A 17,996-nucleotide genomic window follows, 5' to 3' on the forward strand; every position below is an offset into this window, starting at 1 on the left:
TCTGTTAGTATAGTAAGATTTGTTGGACCAATGAAGATACTCTTGACTGTTGTTACTGAAACTTGTACCAATGATTATTAAGGAAGACAATTCATACTGATAATTCTGTAATATTCATCGGACTCGGACAGACATAGCTCTGGCAGCACACTTGTCTGTTTCCCACTTTTGCTTGTAACTTTGTGGTGATTTTACCCTAGGACGGAGTTCTAGGTTGCAAATTATTTACATATAAAATGCTTAAGGCACAATTGCCTTGTTTTCTAGCTCCCAAGGTTTCTGTTGAGAAGTCCAATGTCATTCTCCTTCCCAATACTTTCTACACAACCTGTTGGAATTCCTGGGATGATCTTCCAAAAGTAACGACCATTTCCTTCATTTAATCCTCTTTCTACAAAAGATACTTCTTCTACTTTAGTATCTGCAGTAAACAAGAGGACAAGTTGGCAAATCCCACCCCCGTTGCTAAGTGTGTGGTAAGGATCAGCATGAATCTAATCCCCAAGATGTGGGGATGGATCCAGTCCTCACCTTCCCATTTCTGCAATCTCATCTCCAGCCATCCATGTGGCATTTTCTCTCTATGACCCGCCACCAGAGCTGGGTCAGAGCCCAGAAGTTAGAAGGACACCTTCCTTCAGGCTGCCAAACAGACACCAGCCCCTGCTGACTCTCACTGCTTCTGTGGTTTTGTTAATTCACTGGAACAACTCACAGAATCTCACAGAGAGTATAACAAACTTATGACTACAGCTTTATTATAGCCAAAAAGGATACAAATGGAGAGATGCGTAGGGTGAGGTCTGAGAGGGGTCTCAGCACAGAGTTCCTATGTCCCAGAGGGGACACAGTACCCTCTCCTGTACACGGGCACGGACTGGAAAGTTCCTCTGAGTCTTAGGGCTCAGGGATTTTATTGGCCTCACCAGGTAGCCATGATAGATAACATCATGCCTTGTGAGGTTTATTCAGCATCAGGCCTCCAGGTGGTCCCTCTTGGTATGGTCAGTCTCCATTTATTAGCCTTAGGTGTTGGTCCAGCTCAGAAGAACCAAGAACAAAGGCCAAAAGGCTCATTGTCAGGTGAGTCATCACTTCACGGTATCCAACTATTTCACTGACTTTTTTTAAATTATATTTTTAATTTCCAAAGGCTCTTCATCATTCTGTAATTATTCTTTTACTGTAACTTTCATTTTCTTTTTTTGTGTGGCTAAACTTCTCCTCTTCTGTTAGATGATATTAAAAACAGTATCTTTAAAGTTTTCTTCTGCTCCTTGTACTGCATTTCCCGAGTTCCATCTTTAATTTGTATTATTTGTTTTGCATTCTTTCTTTCCTGTCGGAGACTGTCCTTAAATGTCTGGTCATCTTTGTGCTCATTCATATGAAAGAATAATGTGCTGAAAGGCTGACTGGAGACACAAACTGGTTGATTTCACTGTAGGGAATTCAAGTGCCCTGTCAGCATTTTCACTGAGGACTCCCAAATGTCTGTGGGTCTTCCCCCTGGGGTGGTTCACGTTCTCCAGAGAAAGGTCCTCAGCTTCCTATTTAATACGTAAAGCTGGTCACTGGCTTTCTAGTGTCATAGAGAAAAGATAGGGGCTCTCACTGTTCAACACTTACACTCTTCTAATCTCCTTGATTTCCATGGGGCACCCCTCATAACTATCTTCCTGTATACTTGGTGTCCCCAAGTCCAGAACCTCACTGGTTCAGTCTCTCCAGAAAATATTCTTTCATCTGCAGGAGTATAATTGGAGTGTACCTGCCTGATGTGGAGGTCACATCACACCAGTTGCCTCTCAGTCGATTCCAGCTCATGGCAACCCATTTGTATCTGAGTAGAATTGCGCTCCAAAGGGTTTGCAATGGCTGAATTTTCAGAAGTACATCGCCAAGCCTTTCTTCCATAGCACATCTGGGTAGACTCCAACCTCCAACCTTTTTGGTTAGTATCCAAGCATGTTAACCATTTGCACCACCCAGGGGCTAACCCATTGCTGTCAAGTCGATTCTCACTCACAGTGACCCTATAAGACAGATTAGAACTGTCCCATACGGTTTCCATGGAGCAGCTGGTGGATTCAAACTGCTGACCTTTTGATTACCAGCCAACCTCTTAACCACCATGCCACCAGGTCTTCACCCAGGGACTAGGGATCTACATAGATAAGTGCTCTTTATAAACCAAAAAACCCATTGTCGTTGAGTCAACTCCAATACAAATTTAAAAATAATCCCCACTGTCTTAGTTATCTAGTGCTGCTATAACAGAAATACCAACAGTGGATGGCTTTAACAAAGAGAAATTTCTTTCTTCATAATAAAGTAAGATAACAGTCCAAATTCTGGGCGTCAGCTCTAGGCGAAGCCTTTCTCTCTCTGTCGGCCTTCTCATCAATCTTCCCCCAAACTAGGAGCTTCTCTGCACAGGGACCTCAGGTCCAAAGGACAGGCTCTGTTCCCGGCACTGCTTTCTTGGTGGTTTGAGGTCCCCCTGTCTCTCTGCTCACTTCTTTTATATCTCAAGAGGTTGCCTCAAGATACAATTTAATCTTATAGATTGAGTCTTGCCTTACTAGCACAACTTCCACCCATCCTGCCTCATTAACATCACAGAGATAGGATTTACAACATATAGGAAAATCACACAATACTGGGAATCATGGCCCAGCCAAATTCATACACACTTTTCGGGTGGGGGGGACACAATTCAATCCATGACACCAACCCCAGCCCCCTGCCTCACCTCTGCCTTTCGCAGCATCTGATATCTCCAACTACTAAGCCTTTCCAAGAGTTTGTCAGGGGACCACCTTACCTCTTCCGTTTATTCCCCTCTCCAGAGAGTGTGACTTCTCTCTACTCTCATATGTCATTTGCCATTTTTCCACCCATCTTTATCTTCATATTGTGGTTTCTGTTAACACATGTCTTCTAGTATCATCAATGAGAGTTTTCTTGATTATTTAGAGTGATTTCATAACAAGGATAAAAATGTCTGTATCATCCAAAAACTAAAAGTTATTTTTGTATGCTAATCATTTCAATTGTCTTAATCCCACTCTCACTGCCATCGATTCGATTCTGACTCATAGCGACCCTATAGGACAGAGTAGAACTGCCTTATAGAGTTTCCAAGGAGCCTGGTGGATTCGAACTGCCGACCTTCTGGTTTGCAGCCATAGCACTTAACCACTACACCACCAGGGTTTCCAATTGCCTTAATGTTGCCCCTTAATTAGACCACAGGAAAAGGACAGTTGATGATACTTTGAATCTCCCACACTCCTGACAGCATTAAGCACAGGGTGTGTTTGCCTGTGTAATAGATATACACTCAGAGCTTAAAAAACATTAAACAATTACACAGATTTTCTCATTAACAAAATTATTTTTAAGGAGCAAGGTGCATACTTCAATTGAGACATTCTAAGCTTCCAGTTGTTTGAAGGGCCTTGACTGGTTTCCAAGTACTAGGTCCAAATCAGACAGCATAATCACAGAACAGGTAGACAGAATGAGACTCCTTGGAACCAGAGATACTCCATTCATGACCAGAAAAGAGGCAAAAAGAGGTCATTTTCACCTTTTGATGGCTTGACAGCAGTGGTGTCACTAGGATTGGTGTCACCCAGTACATTAACTCATAGTGTCACCACCTTCCATGGACCTCCTCCCGTACAAAACCATACAGAATCCTTAGTAATGTTTTTATACTAATGTTACTCTTAGATTATAATTCCTGTATAGCACTCCTTCTTTTCCTTTAATTACCACTTCATACTCAAAAAAGTTATTGATATAGGTTACAAATACTAATTACTACAATATTGTAGCTAAATCACCAAGAAATTTGACAAAATCAGCCACTATATAAACAACAGCACTTGCTTGTAGAGCATGAAGATGAAACCATACAGATGATTCAAAGGGTCATTGTAATTGGATAATAATGACAGCTCTGACAGTTCAAAAAGTAAATTAGCATAGAGTTTTAGTCTTGTAGGTATATTGATACACGTAAGCTGGGCTTACAAAAATGTTTTTGTTTTTATAACTAAATATAGGGATATTTTTATAAAAATAATAATAAATTTCAGCTGAAACATTGCACAAAAATTTTATAGACAGTCATTTTGGTGTCAACCTCTCTGGCAGTGTCACCCAGTGCAGTCCACACCTCCCTTACCCCTCTAGTGATACCACTGCTTGACAGTACGGGTACCTCATTGAAATTTCAACAGTCAGTGACTCCAATATTCGGTGTGATAATTTACTCTCACTCTGCTCTCTCGGCATCGGTTCATTTAGGTAGGACTGAACTGTTGTGGACACTGATACTGAGTCCCATGAGGTAACCTGCTGTTTTTGCTGCTTTTCAGAATTGGCAGAAAAGTAATCATGGCCTTCAATTTCCAGTAACTCAGCCAAATACCTTGGACCTAGGAGACTCTGTGTGGCCTGATTTGGGAAGGTCTTCCAATCCTAGTTACCAGTGTTCACATATTCAGTGAAATATCTGCAGTCTTTCTCCACCCAAGACTGTGCCTGTTAGTGCTGTAAAAATAAGGTGTAATACACCACCCCAAACTCTGGCTGAAACCAACACCCGTGTATCATCCTGGATCTGTGGGCCAGCTGGGAGACAACTGACCAGGCTGAGTTCAGCTAGGGCTCTTCTTTATCCTATAGTCAGCAAGCTTGGCTCTACTCCCCATGTCTCTTGTCCTCCTGGGACTGGAGGGCCAGCCAGAGTATGGTCTTCTCAGGGTGATGGCAGAAGCACAAGAAAGCAGGCCCAAAGGCAAAAGGACATTTCCAGCCTCTGATTGAATCACATCTACTAACATACCATTGGCCAAATAAAGTCAAATAACTAAGTCCAGAGTCAAAGGACATGGAAGTACTACCGGCTATTGTGGGAGGGCACAGAAAAGCCACAAGCCAAATGATATGAATATATAATTATAATCTTATTACTGGAGTGGGGAGGGGGCTGCAAAGAGTTGGAACAATAATTCAGTCTATACTCAACCCTCTCCCAGAGCACTTTACATCATCACCTCTCCAGTCCATGACAGCTGAATAAACTTAAAATAACTCTTTAATATAAATTTAAAGTCCAACCAGAGAAATAAATCTGATACTCTCAAATTTTGCATTCAAAACCAATATTTTCTTTAATTCTCCACATCACTGTTTACCTCTATTAAGAAAAATAATTACAAGAATACGTATATGACTTGAGTTTTTTTGATGGAAATCATCACCCAACAACTCATTCAATCCTATTTCTGGTCGTCAAAAGTTCCACCTATATGGAACAAGGTAAAAGAGCTCTCCAAGAGAAAACCTACTCACTATACAAAACTATGCCTTTAAGTTAGGCTTCATTTCATGTCCTTATCCTAGAAATGTTATTGCTATTAGTTACCAATGAGTAAGCTCCAACTCGTGGCAACCCCATGTACAACAGAACAATACATTGCCCAGCCCTAAGCCATCTTCACAAACATTGGTATGCTCAAGTCCATTGTTGCAGTCATTCTGTACTTTGAGTGTCTTTCAACCTAAGGGGCTCATCTTCCAGCATGATAATGGACGATTTTCTGTTGTGATCCATAGGGTTTTCATTGGCTAATTTTCAGAAGTAGCTCTCCAGGTCCTTCATCCTAGTTTGTCTTAGTCTGTGGGTCTGCTGAAACCTGTCTACTGTGGGTGACCCTGCTGCTTTTTGAAATACCGGCAGTATGGCTCCCAGCATCACAGCAACATGCAAGCCACCACATTACAACAAACTGACGGTCAGTGGATACCAGAAATACAAATATGTAAAATTAAACTTTTATATCAGCTTCTGAACTCCCCCATTCAATTGCTAGGGGAAAGTGCTAGTTAAAAGCAAGGGGCAGAGCAGGGGACAAAGACATTATAGAAGATTCAGAAAACAAAACAAAACCAAACAGTGAAAAGGATACTGAGAGGTTATAAACAATTCTGGCTTTCTTCAAGTTCTCCATATCCAGCAAAAATAGAACCAAATATCTCTATTACTTCCATTACAAGATAAACCTTTTACTTCTTCATACCATTGTATCAAAGGCTGGACTCTTCTGAGGAAAAAAATATTGCCTGTGAACAGTATTTTGTTTTTGCTTTGTTGTGTTTACTTGGGTTATGAGTGAAAGCGGAACAAAACGTCTTCATCTAGTTTAGCACTTTTTTCCAATATACTTGTAAGAACACGGAGCCTGAAATAACATCTGAGAGTCCCAGAAGTATTTTGAGCTGACAGCATAACAAAAGCTCTGCTATGCTACATAAAATTGAGCCGAGATTCGCAGATAATAACAGTAATGCATTTCTGCTTCACGCTTTTCATCTTGATATGTCTGAATTACCTGCTCTTGACTTAGGAACCACTTTGCTGTAACCCACTCCCCCCCACTCGAGAGCCACCGACTCTCTGATCAGAAGGTCGAGATGTGTTTCATGGCTGTATTAACAAGAAGAAATAAACACAGTGCTCATATACTTGCCTGTACCAACCTTCCAAGGAGTCCTGGTGGTTGAGTGGTTAAAGTACTCGGCTGCTAACCAAAAAGGTCAGAGGTTGAAACACACCAGCCTCTCTGCGGTGGTTGATGGTGAAGTCTGCTTTCGTAAAGATTACAGCCTTGGAAACCATATGGGACGGTTCTTCTCTGCCCTATAGGGTCACTACGAGTCAGAGTCTACTCGACAGCAGTGGGTTTTTTTTTTTTTTTGTACCAACCTTTCACCTTCTTCATTTTTCCCAGAGAGTGCATTTAATATAATGAATATTCAAAACTGAGATATCAGATTGCATTTAATGAGTGTACTGTCATGCATCTTTGGTTTATTGCCCATGGTTGAAATTTCAAATAATGCAATCTTCCAATTAATATTCATTCAGCTTCACAGCATTTTGTAACAAATTAGTACAAAATGCACCTGAAGTCTCCATTTCTAAACAGCCTTCCCACTTCCCCAAGGACTCTAGAATTCACCTTGAGTTACTGCTAAGGTACCTTATCCCAGGAATCAACAAGAGGAAAACAGATACCTTCAGGGAAAGGAGCCGTTTGTCTAAGGCTCGAGCAAGCTCCAGCATCATCGCGCACGGCACAGCTGAATCGGTGGCTCCCACAAAAACGTTGTTGTCCCAGTGGGGAAAATACTTGGAGTCATAGTGACAGGCGAGGACCAAGTGTCGTTTAGCAGTGGGATTGAGGGTGCTGATGATATTTGAGAACGACCGGTACCCATAGGGTGTCTGGCTTAAGAAAGTGTCTACTTCCAAGACCCAGTCAGCTTGAAGTCTCTGAATTCGCTTCATGATGTGCTGATCAAAAACAAAACAAAATGAAACAAAAAGTTAAGATCTAGACAGACAATTTTCATTTGTTAGGTATGTTTTTAAGTTTATGTGATACCTTTCAAATCAAAAATGCAATGCATGCTTATAGTAAAAAGATATTTAAAGGAAAAGTAATCTTCTTTCTCACCTAACCTTCCCCCCACCAATCCATGTCAGCCCCTGGGTTGCCAATGTTAACAATCTGATGTGTATCTTTCCATACCCTTCTCCTTGCTTATATGAACATATACTAGCACACAAACACACAGTTGGCAGAGAAGTGTATGTTTTTATAGGAATGGTGCGTTGTAAATCCCTGGGTGGCACAGTGCGCTCAACTACTCAAAGCTGGCAGTTGGAACCCACCCCAGTGGCATCATGGGAGAAAGGCCTGACGATCTGCTCCCATAAAAATTACAGCAAAGAAAACCTTATGGAACAGTTCTACTCTGTAACACATAAGGTCACCATGAGTCAGGATCAACTCGATGGCAACAGGTTTTGGTTGTTACAAGCTGCCATTGAGTCAGATCCCAAGTCATGGCAAACCCACGCACAATAAAAAACCATTATGCTCCATAGAGTTTTCATTGGCTGATTTTCAGAAGTAGATAGCCAGGCCTTTCTTCCTAGTCCATCTTAGTCTGTAAGCTCCACTGAAACCTGTTCAGCATCATAGCAACACGCAACCCGCCACCGACAGACAGTGGTGCACATGAAGTGCATTGGCCGGCAATGTACTCTGCCCTTTGCTTTTCTCATTTAACAATTTATCGTGGATATTTCTACAAATCAGGAGATAGAGACCCAGTTCAGTATGTATCAAGGTCCACTTTTAACATTTCTAGGAGGCTAAGAAGGAATGTTTGAGAAATGAGATACATCGGGGTCCTACAGATCTCAGCTTCCACTAAGCCCTTCAAAGGCCAGGAGGGCCAATGGTAGTTTTTGTCCCAAATGTAGAGCAAATACTTCTAATGTAGTGAACACTAGCGAAAGAGACTGACCCTCACCTGTCAAGGATAATGTAGAAAAAGCTGCAAAATAAGGAAATGGTTGGGGGATATTTGAGGTTCTTGCTCACTCTAAGTATCAGTGAGCTACTAACTCTGAACCCTAATGACCACAGCAAGGAGTTTTTCTCTGCACCCCAGGCTGGTCCAGGCTAACTGTAAATGTTGGCGAAACTAAAAAGGAATAGATTTCCCCACCTCATCCTGCCACCCTGGCCTTATAGGCAATGCAGGGACTGATGGGATAAAGAAGCACCACTCAGGGACTGGAGGTGTGTCCTTCGAGAACCTACAATTTGTGGTGTGACAAATCAGAGGCGAGTTCATTGTTCCATTTTGCCTCTTCCTATCTTTATTTTTCCTTTGCCTCTTTTTTCTCACCACATTCCATTTATTTTATTTTAAATTATTGTATACATCTTTGTATGTTGCCTTAAAAAATTTTTTTAAAAAGTCAAAAAAAAAAAAAAAGTCGAACAAGAAACCAACCATCAAAATAAGTGGTGATTTGTTCCTCAATTAATCCAGTGAGGATGAATCTTGAGATGATAAATGAATAACTTATAAAAAAAAAAACTTATAGTAACTGGAAAAGAACAGGATTTTTTTTCCCCAAGGAAATACAGGATTTTCTAGACTAGCCTCATTTCGTGTGGCCTGACACTCGTTAATGTGACAGGACACGTAGCAAAGGCCCTGGGAAAACTGTGGCAGGAAGCTTGCAGGGAGATGGGAGCTTAGTCAGGGTGGATACCGATTCCGCAGCTAATCCTGCAAAAGCCGGAATAAACAAACAATTCCCCAGCTATTCATTCCCTGCTCTCTGTAGGGAAGTGGACTTTGGCCTAAATATGCATGTATACACAGTATCGTACAGAGAAAATATTGAAGTTGTCAAGGATTTCATTTTACTTGAATCCACAATTAACACCCATGGAAGCAACAGCCGAGAAATCAAATCTGCTGCAAAAGACCTCTTTCAAATGTTGAAAAGCAAAGATGTCACCTTGAAAACTAAAGTGCACTTGACCCCAGCCATGGTATTTTCAATTGCCTCATATGTATGCGAAAGCCGGACAATGAATAAGCAAGACCTAAGAATTGATGCCTTTGAATTATGGTGCTGGGGAACAACACTGAATACACCATGAAACATCCAGGAGAACGAACAAATCTGTCTTGGAAGAAGTACAGCCAGAATGCTCCTTAGAAGTGGGGATGGCGAGACTTTGTTTTACGTACTTTGCACACGTCACCAGGAGGGACCAGTCCCTGGAGTTCATCATGCTTGGCGAAGTAGAGGGTCAGCGAAAAAGAGGAAGACCCTCAACGAGATGGACTGACACAGTGGCTGCAACAATGGGCTCAGACAATTGTGAGGGTGGCACAAGACTGTTGTACATGGGGCCGCTGTGAGTCGGAACCGACTCGATGGCACCTAACAACAACAACGCACAGTACCTTATCTTTTCTATTACAGATTTACAGGTCGTCTTTTCTATCATATTAAAAAGAAATGTCTAGAACCTTCTCGAAATCAACCTTTATATCTCATTTATTTTGTTATTCTCCACAATTCTTAGTGCTGTGCTCACAACAGACCATCAGTAAATACGGGTTGACTGGAACTAATAAGTTGTTTTCAATGAGAATATATAAAATTATATGATACAGACAGAATATAAGCAGTTTGAATAGAGACAGATCACTGTGCATCTAAGATACAATTTTTCACAGAATATTAAAATGAGTTATCCCCAGACAAAAAAAAAAGAGGTCATCTTAAAAAAGGAAGAAGAAAAAAAAAAGCAAGCATACACTCCAGAACATCTGGTATCCAGATGATAGACTGCTCCATAAAACTACATCAACACCAATAGCAGCCTGCAAGCTCCCAGAGTGAAGTGGGATTTAAAAGATATATCTGTTTGCACTGCTCGACTGCAGGCAGGCTCTCGTACACAAACTCATTTCTCAAATTCTAAACAGGTCTTGGCCATAATTTCTGATGTTTACATTGACACAAAAATCCACAAAAGAATCAGCAAATGCCCCAAAAGGAGTTCTCCCTAAAGTAAACTTTTTTTAATTTATCTTAGCAACTACTTTCTTTATAAACAATCAAATTGGCTACATAATCTAATCAGGCCACCAATATCCCTTGTTGCTGTATTTCTGGCTTTCAGACTTAGTCTGCAAGTTCCCACTACAATTCTCTGGAGTTGGCTCCAAAAACTACTGCTCTTATCACTAGGATACCCCTAAGGAGGGAGTGCTTGGCTGTGGCTTCCTTCTGACACAAGAGTCTAAAGCAGCTGGGCTTCCCGGTGTCCACGCAGCAAAAGGCTGGGCCCCAGGGGCGCCAAATGCATTTTCAAACACAGACTGTACACTTTGGGTTACTACGCATGTTTGTTTTTTTAATGGGAATAGGAAAGAAATAGAAAGAGATGGAGACAGATAAAGACAGAGACAGATGAAGAATAAGTAGAAAGAGAAAGAAAAAGATATAGAGATGGAGATGCCGAGGAGAAAGAAAGGAAAAGAAAGGAAGGAAGGGAGAAAGAAAGAAAAATGCTATTAAATGACATCCCACATCATAAAGGAGACAGAGTGCTGACTTTAGATTAATATTAATGAACTTTTCTGGGTCTAATTTACCTAAACTTAAATTCTAATTTCCAGGTGCTGCGAAACAGTGACATTAATAGAACGGGTTTATGCGAAGGAAGCAGATTCTCCAGTATTTGCGCTAGGTCTGCGAACAGACTGCTGTCTGGCTGCTGAGCCGGCCACTGAGAACCTAGGCACCTCTTTCTTCTTGGTGTACAACACTCCAAGCTGAAGGCTCATTGCCGAGGGCCCTCCACCCAAGAAGCTAGCCTGAGGGTGCACCCTAAGACATATACACCTTGCGCTGAAGAAGGCCAGATGCACTGCGCATTTTTACCCCTGCAGTTTCTAGCTCGCTGCTTTTATACAAAGGGTTTTTTGCTTGCCCCTCAGTAAGACTTCATCATCTTGGTTTTTTAATTTATTTTTTTATTCCTATCTCAAATAGAAATCACTGAAACAGTTCCAAATTTAATACCCTCAATTTATTTATTTTATAAGTCAATCACAAAAGGACAAATACAGTATGAATTAACTAATATGAAACACTTAAAATAGGCAAATAGATAGAGATCAGAGTTTAACAGTAGTTGCCAGGGGCAGGAAGGAAGGGGAAAGAGGGAAATCTTTAGCTAGCATTAACTTTCTGTTTATGGCAACGGGAAATATGGCAACAGATATTGGTGATAGTTGTACAACATGACTGATGTAACTGGTGTCACTGGATTGTACAGTGACAAATGCTGAATTGGCAAGTGTTGTGTTACCTGTATTTTTATAACAAATTTTTTTTTCTGGCCAAAAAATTATTTCTTTTACAAATAAATTATCTCCTCAAAAAATACTCTGATAATTCAATAGGCAGCTTTGGACTCATTGATCAGAGACAATAAAAAGGCAGACTATGAAGCACTGTTTCTCCAAAATATTATCTGTCTCTGAAAGAGAGTTCGGAGTCATGCACATCTTTATTGATAACTGCAGAAGTTAACTCACTAACCAATTTTATACTAAGTCCACACCTTTTTAGATTTTAGGGTCTTTTCTAGTGAAGACCATAAGACTATAAATTATAAAACATCTGATCTAGCACTCAAAAAGGCCTCACGAGAAAATGTTTTCTACTATTTTGATTAGGTATTAATTCTAGTCAAATTAAGGCCATTCGTGTAGTTCCCTGGTAATAACTCAGTGTCGTCTACCTTATCTTTCATAGCTTAGGGGACAGCTCTCTAAAAATTAACAATGATTTTCTTCCCAAAAAGTTTCCAGACTGAATCTCCTAAGTGAATGTCTTACAGGGACGGTATGAGGTTTCCAACACAGGTACCTCTTGGGACGACGGCTACATCAGCCAGCCAGACCATGCATACGCAACGCAGCAGCCATTTCCAAAAGGTACCTCAAAATACTGTCAGGTAATTCCTTGCTTGCCTCCACCCCCACATCATAGTGGAAAATGTTATTATGAATTCAGTAACACTTTTAAATGTATACATAATTTTTTAAAATCACGATGGCACCTAGGTGTATTATTTATGCCATATATTTTATTGAAGCTAAATAAAGATCAAAATGACATTAGCTGGCAGGTGAGGAACGTCAGGCCCAAAGTATGCATAGATATTTCATAGTGATATTTTATAATGACTCAGTGTCATCTGCCTCATCTTCAAAAAAAGAAGCTCTTTATCTTCCATAGCTTAGAGGACAGTTCTCAAAAAATTAACAATGATTTTGTTTTAGAGTACAGACAACCTTCTGAGCAAACAGGATGAGGAAATGAAAAAGGTTGGTTTGAGTGAGCATTACAAACCTAGATTTCTTCTAATAGGGAACTGATGATTTCGGAAAGCCCCATTAAGTCAGCTTCTTTCAAGAAAATGGTTGGGAGATGAGGCCCAGTGAATATTGTTGGAGCGAACAGCATGCACCTTGCTCTCCAACTTGGGCATGAGAAGAAGCAGAGCTGGAGACGTGTGTGCATACCACAGGGCTGCCCCGCTCAGCCAGACCTCTCCAGAGGAAGGATGGAGAAGTCAAGCTAATTTGGGTCCAAATCACTACTAGCTGTGTACCCTTGACAAGATAATTCATATACCTAAACTTCAGGTCCATTTTAATCTGGGAAATTCGGGGAGTAAGAGTATCCAAATGGTGGGATTGCTGTGGAGACTGAATGAGATGACCTATGCAAAGTGCTTGGTAAAGTGCCTGACTGGAGAGGTGCTGAGTGAAAGCCAGCCTCCATTACTGTCATTCCTCACTCGGCCTGAAGGTGCTGTTTGGGTCTCCGCCATCTAATTCCTTAGAAGAATCAGGAGCTGTGGGATAGGAATGTGTTTCTGCTGCCCTAATAAAAATACCACGAGTAGTGGCTGTAAAGAACCAAAATTTATTTTCTCACAGTTAAGGAGGTTAGTAGTCTGAATTCAGGGTGTGGCCCTAGTGTGTGGTCTGTCTTTGTCTATTTCAGCTTCTAACCAATCAACCAACTAGTTGCTGTCAAGTCAGCTCCAACTCATGGTGACCCCATGTATGTCAGAGTAAAACTGTGCTGAATAGGGTTTTTAATGGCTGATTTTTCAAAAGCATATTGCCAGCCATGTCTTTCAAGGCACCTCTGGATGGACTCAAACCTCCAATCTTTCAGTTAGCAGCCAAGCACATTAACCGTGTGCATTACACAGAGACTCCATTTCTCCTTCTAGTAGTTGGCGGCCCTTGTAGTTCCTGGGCTTGTAGATGCCTGTGCTGTATGTGTCTGTCTTCACATTGTGTCTTCTCCCTGTGTGTTGTCATTTATGCTCTTTTAATAACTCAGAAGTGATTAGGTTTAGGACCCACCCTACTCTGGTAGGGCTTCATTAACATAACAAAAACCCTATATCCACACAGGATCACAGCCCCAGTGTGTTGCAGAGTAGAACTGCATTCCATAGGGTTTTCAAGCCCGTGACCTTTCAGAAGCAGATTGTCACCTCTTCCAAACCACCAACCTTTCTGTTGGTAGTCCAGACCTTAACTGTTTGCACCTCTGCAGGTAAAGCGGCATACATGTTCAATACATATTTGGGGAGAACACAATTCAATCCATAACAATTGGATAAGAGGCTAATGGGGCAACAGATACAATGGTTGACTATTAGGCTAGATTGGAGGGGCAGGAGCGATGCTCCGGCACAGCAGTGGGTGCCAAGTTCTTTTGCCCAAGGAGTTAGGCAAAGAAATTTTCAGGGCTTAGCCCTTAGCCCAGCTTTGGAGACCTGGTGACACAGTAGTTAAGAGCTCAGGCTGCTAACCAGAAGGTGAGCAGTTCGAATCCACCAGCTACTCTTTGGAAACCCTACGGGGCAGTTCTACTCTGTCCTACAGGATCGCTGTGAGTTGGAGTGGACTCAAAAGCAATGGTTTTTGGCCCAGCTTATGACTTATTCCACCATTTCCAGCAGCATCTTTCAAACTGCAGTGGTACAATCAGTGAGTCTGGATAACAGTTTAGTGGGTCATGACCAGCAGTTTTTAAAAACTAGTAAAACAATTAACAGTATCACAGTGAATTGCAGATAAACCCAAACAAACCCACTGTCATTGAGTCAATTCTGACTCACAGAGACTCTGTAGGACAGCATAAACGGTCCCATAGGATTTTGGATAATAAGGGTGAATATTTTTCATGAAACTTTTGTGTCAGTTAACTATAACTACACAGTTTGTGTATATAAAATGTAAAATATGTTTTTATTGTGGGTCAGAGTCAAAAGTTTGCAAGGCACTGCTGTAGAGAAAGCAGCTTCTCACTGACTATAACTCTCCCTCCAGGGAGAACAGTTTCCCTAAAGGGAATGAAAGGAGCACTGGTAGCACAGTGGTTAAAGTGCTCAGCTGCTAACCAAAAGGTCAGTGGTTCAAATCCACCAGCTGCTCTGTGAGAGAAAGACATGGCAGTCTGCTTCCGTGAAGATTATAGCCTTGGAAACCCTATGGGGAAGTTCTCTACTCTATCTTATAGGGTCACTATGAGTTTGAACTTGATTCAACAGCAACAGTTTTGGTTTTCAGTTTTAAGGGGAATGAAGTTCTGATAATCAGAGCAGTGACCATGGCTCAGAACTGTCAAGCAAAGATTGCCTAAGACTGTTGATGTCGGGTGTTTGGGGTTCAAGAAAACTTGATTGGGAGCCTGGAGGAGTGTCACTGAATGGTCAGGAGTTAAGAACTTAGTTCCCTATCTGATGTTGTTCCCCAGACCCAGGTTCACACAAACTGATTTAGATTACCATGTATCACTAAATTCAGAACAGGCATTTTCTCTCAGTTGTTTGGGTTTCTGGACTGTTCCTTTTGGTGAATAATAAAACTAGATAACACATCTGAATATTAGACAACTCAGAGCTTCCTTCGGTCATAACATTACCTGTCATATGAAAGAAAGTATCTAACAACCTTTAGGTTTGTGTGCTGTGTTCTTACCTGGCGAGCAGTATAGCTTCCTGGGGATCCTGGATACCTCTCTATCAGAAGCGGTCGTAAGTCATTTTGCCACATTTTAGAAATATTGGTGCCTTCTGCCACTTGCCGGAGAGAAGATGAATTCAAAATGGCTGGTTGGTGATAATTCTGAGGATTAAATAAAATTGTTTAAGTCTATAATTTCATAATATGTTTAAGGCTTATTCTGAGACATTTGCAATTGCAAAAACTTCGCTTTGAACCTCAAAATTAAAGGATAACTTTTACGTCACAGGAAGTGAACTAAGCTACTTAGCTTTAAATTAGCCCCTTACACTAAGAAACTGGTCGTCTATTTTAAAATCAAAATTAACATAATGGCTTAAAAATCAACAAACCTGAGAATTAATAACCAAAAAAAAAAAAACCAAACCCACTGCTGTTGAGTCGATTCTGACTCATAGCAACCCTTTAGGACAGAGTAAAACTGCTCCATAGAGTTTCCAAGGAGTGCCTGGTGGATTTGAACTGCTGACCTTTTGGTTAGCAGCCATAGCACTTAACCACTACGCCACCAGGGTTTCCTGAGAATTAATACCTAACTTTTACTACTTGTGTCAATACTCAGTCCTTCTCAACCTTGGGTTCCCTACTACCAGCTTTCCTGTCCCCTCCTGCCTTCTTGTTCTTGCCCCTGGGGCGTGTGCCCCTTTAGTCTCCTTTTGTTTTATGTGCCGGTCTAATCTTTGGCTGAATGGTGAACCTCAGGAGTGACTTCATTGCTGAGCTAAAAGGGTGTCTGGGGGCCATACTATCCGGGTTTTTCCAGTCTTTGTCAGACCAGTAAGTCTGGTCTTTTGTGTGTGTGTCAGTTAGAATTTTGTTGTACATTTTCCTCCAGCTCTGTCCAGTACCCTCTATTGTGACCCCTGTCAGAGCAGTCAGTGGTCGTAGCTGGGCACCATCTAGTTGTGCTAGACTCACTCTGGTGGAGGCTGTGGTAGTTGTGGCCTTTGGTCTAATCTTCCCCTTGTGTCTTTGGTTTTCTTCATTCTCCCTTGCTCCCAAAGGAATGAGATCAGTGGAGTATCTTAGATGGCTGCTTACAAGCTTTTAAGACCCCAGATGCTACTCACCAAAGTAGAATGTAGAACATTTTCATTATAAACTATGTTATGCTAATTGAGCGAGATGTTCCTAAGACCATGGTCCCCACAGCCCTCAGCCCACCAATTCAGTCCCTCAAGGAGTTTGGATGTGTCTATGGAGCTTCCACGACCTTGCCTTTTATTTTCATTATTATTGCCTTTTATCATCAGCATCGTTATAAATTCGATCTTTATTTGTCTTTGCAGATTGGAAACACTACATACAAACTTACAGATGTATTTTAATGCATACATTAAAAAAATACACAAATCATAAAAATTTACTCCGATGGTGAAGAAGAGTTGGACAACATTGGCATTTTGTCAGTTGACATAACAACTCCACTTGTGGAAGGTTCTGAATAGTCTGTATTATCCCTGGGAATGCGGATAGTGTTTCCAGTCAGAAAATTAGTGAGAGTTGTCTGCGGTCCTTTTCTTTTTTTCTTCATATCTTTCATGGTAACATCTCACTGCTTCCTGAATCCGCCTATCCACTTTAGCAAAGCCATCAGCATTTGGGTCCATGTTTTTAAGCAACTGAAGCTCCTGATTTAGCTTAGAAAAAACTTTAGTTAATCCTTTCACTGAAATTTGTTCTAACAATTTCTCTTCTTCTTCTTCCTGATTATTTCTTTCTTCTTCAGCATTTCTTCCTTCTTCAAAATCCATTAAGTCTTGATCTGTCAATTTCCCTTCTGCTTGATCCACATCAACAATACCAAGTTCTAAATTCAGCATTCTTGCCATATGGGTGATCTTTCCACTCGTCTCTTTCATCATATTATTCTGATCAAATGCTTGGAGCATGTTCACACAACTCAGCAATTTTTTCCAAATCCCCTGCATACATTTTCCCGGTACTTCCTCCCAGGAAGATGCAATGTTCTGGATACTCTGAAGAAGAATATAATTCTTCCAGAAATCATGTAAAGTTACTGTATCTCCATCTGTTGCAGCTATTGCCTGCGTAAACATAGTCCGTAGGTAGTCTGCCTTGAAGGTGGTGGGTGCACCTTGCTCCACAGGCTGAATCACACCATTTTCACATCTTGGTCTAGATCATCTACTCGAGGAGGATGTCCTGGGCATTATTCAGTAGAAGCAGAATCTTGAAAGCATGCTCTTTTCAAAGCAGAAGGCATGGACTTCTGGGGTGAAACAATTTAAAAACCAGTCTTCGAATAACACAATCATCATTCAGGCCTTGAAGTTACTTCTGTAGTACACTAGCAGCTTATTTTTGTCAATATTTTTGAATGCTCGGGGGTTTTCAGAACAATAAACAAAAAAAGGTTTTAATTTAAATCCAGCAGCATTTCCTCTAAGCAGCAGTGTGATTCTGTCTTTAAATGCCTTGAAGCCAGGCATCAACTTCAC

The 17,996-nt window shown here is 41.1% G+C and overlaps 1 protein-coding gene across 2 annotated transcripts in view; it reads right to left on the minus strand.

The window, feature by feature from the left end:
- Positions 1-17,996, minus strand: part of QPCT (glutaminyl-peptide cyclotransferase) — a 55,855-nt gene that overhangs the window by 13,596 nt on the left and 24,263 nt on the right. For both annotated transcript variants that reach the window (XM_064277190.1, XM_003416080.3), the window contains exons 2-3: positions 15,490-15,636; positions 7,097-7,375 (exon numbers count right to left, since the gene is read on the minus strand). In XM_064277190.1, the coding sequence (XP_064133260.1) occupies positions 7,097-7,375; positions 15,490-15,636 (426 nt within the window). The remainder of the gene's footprint in view (positions 1-7,096; positions 7,376-15,489; positions 15,637-17,996) is intronic.

The sequence above is a fragment of the Loxodonta africana genome, chromosome 26 (assembly GCF_030014295.1).
Source record: "Loxodonta africana isolate mLoxAfr1 chromosome 26, mLoxAfr1.hap2, whole genome shotgun sequence".
In the NCBI taxonomy this organism is placed as follows: Eukaryota; Metazoa; Chordata; class Mammalia; order Proboscidea; family Elephantidae; genus Loxodonta; species Loxodonta africana.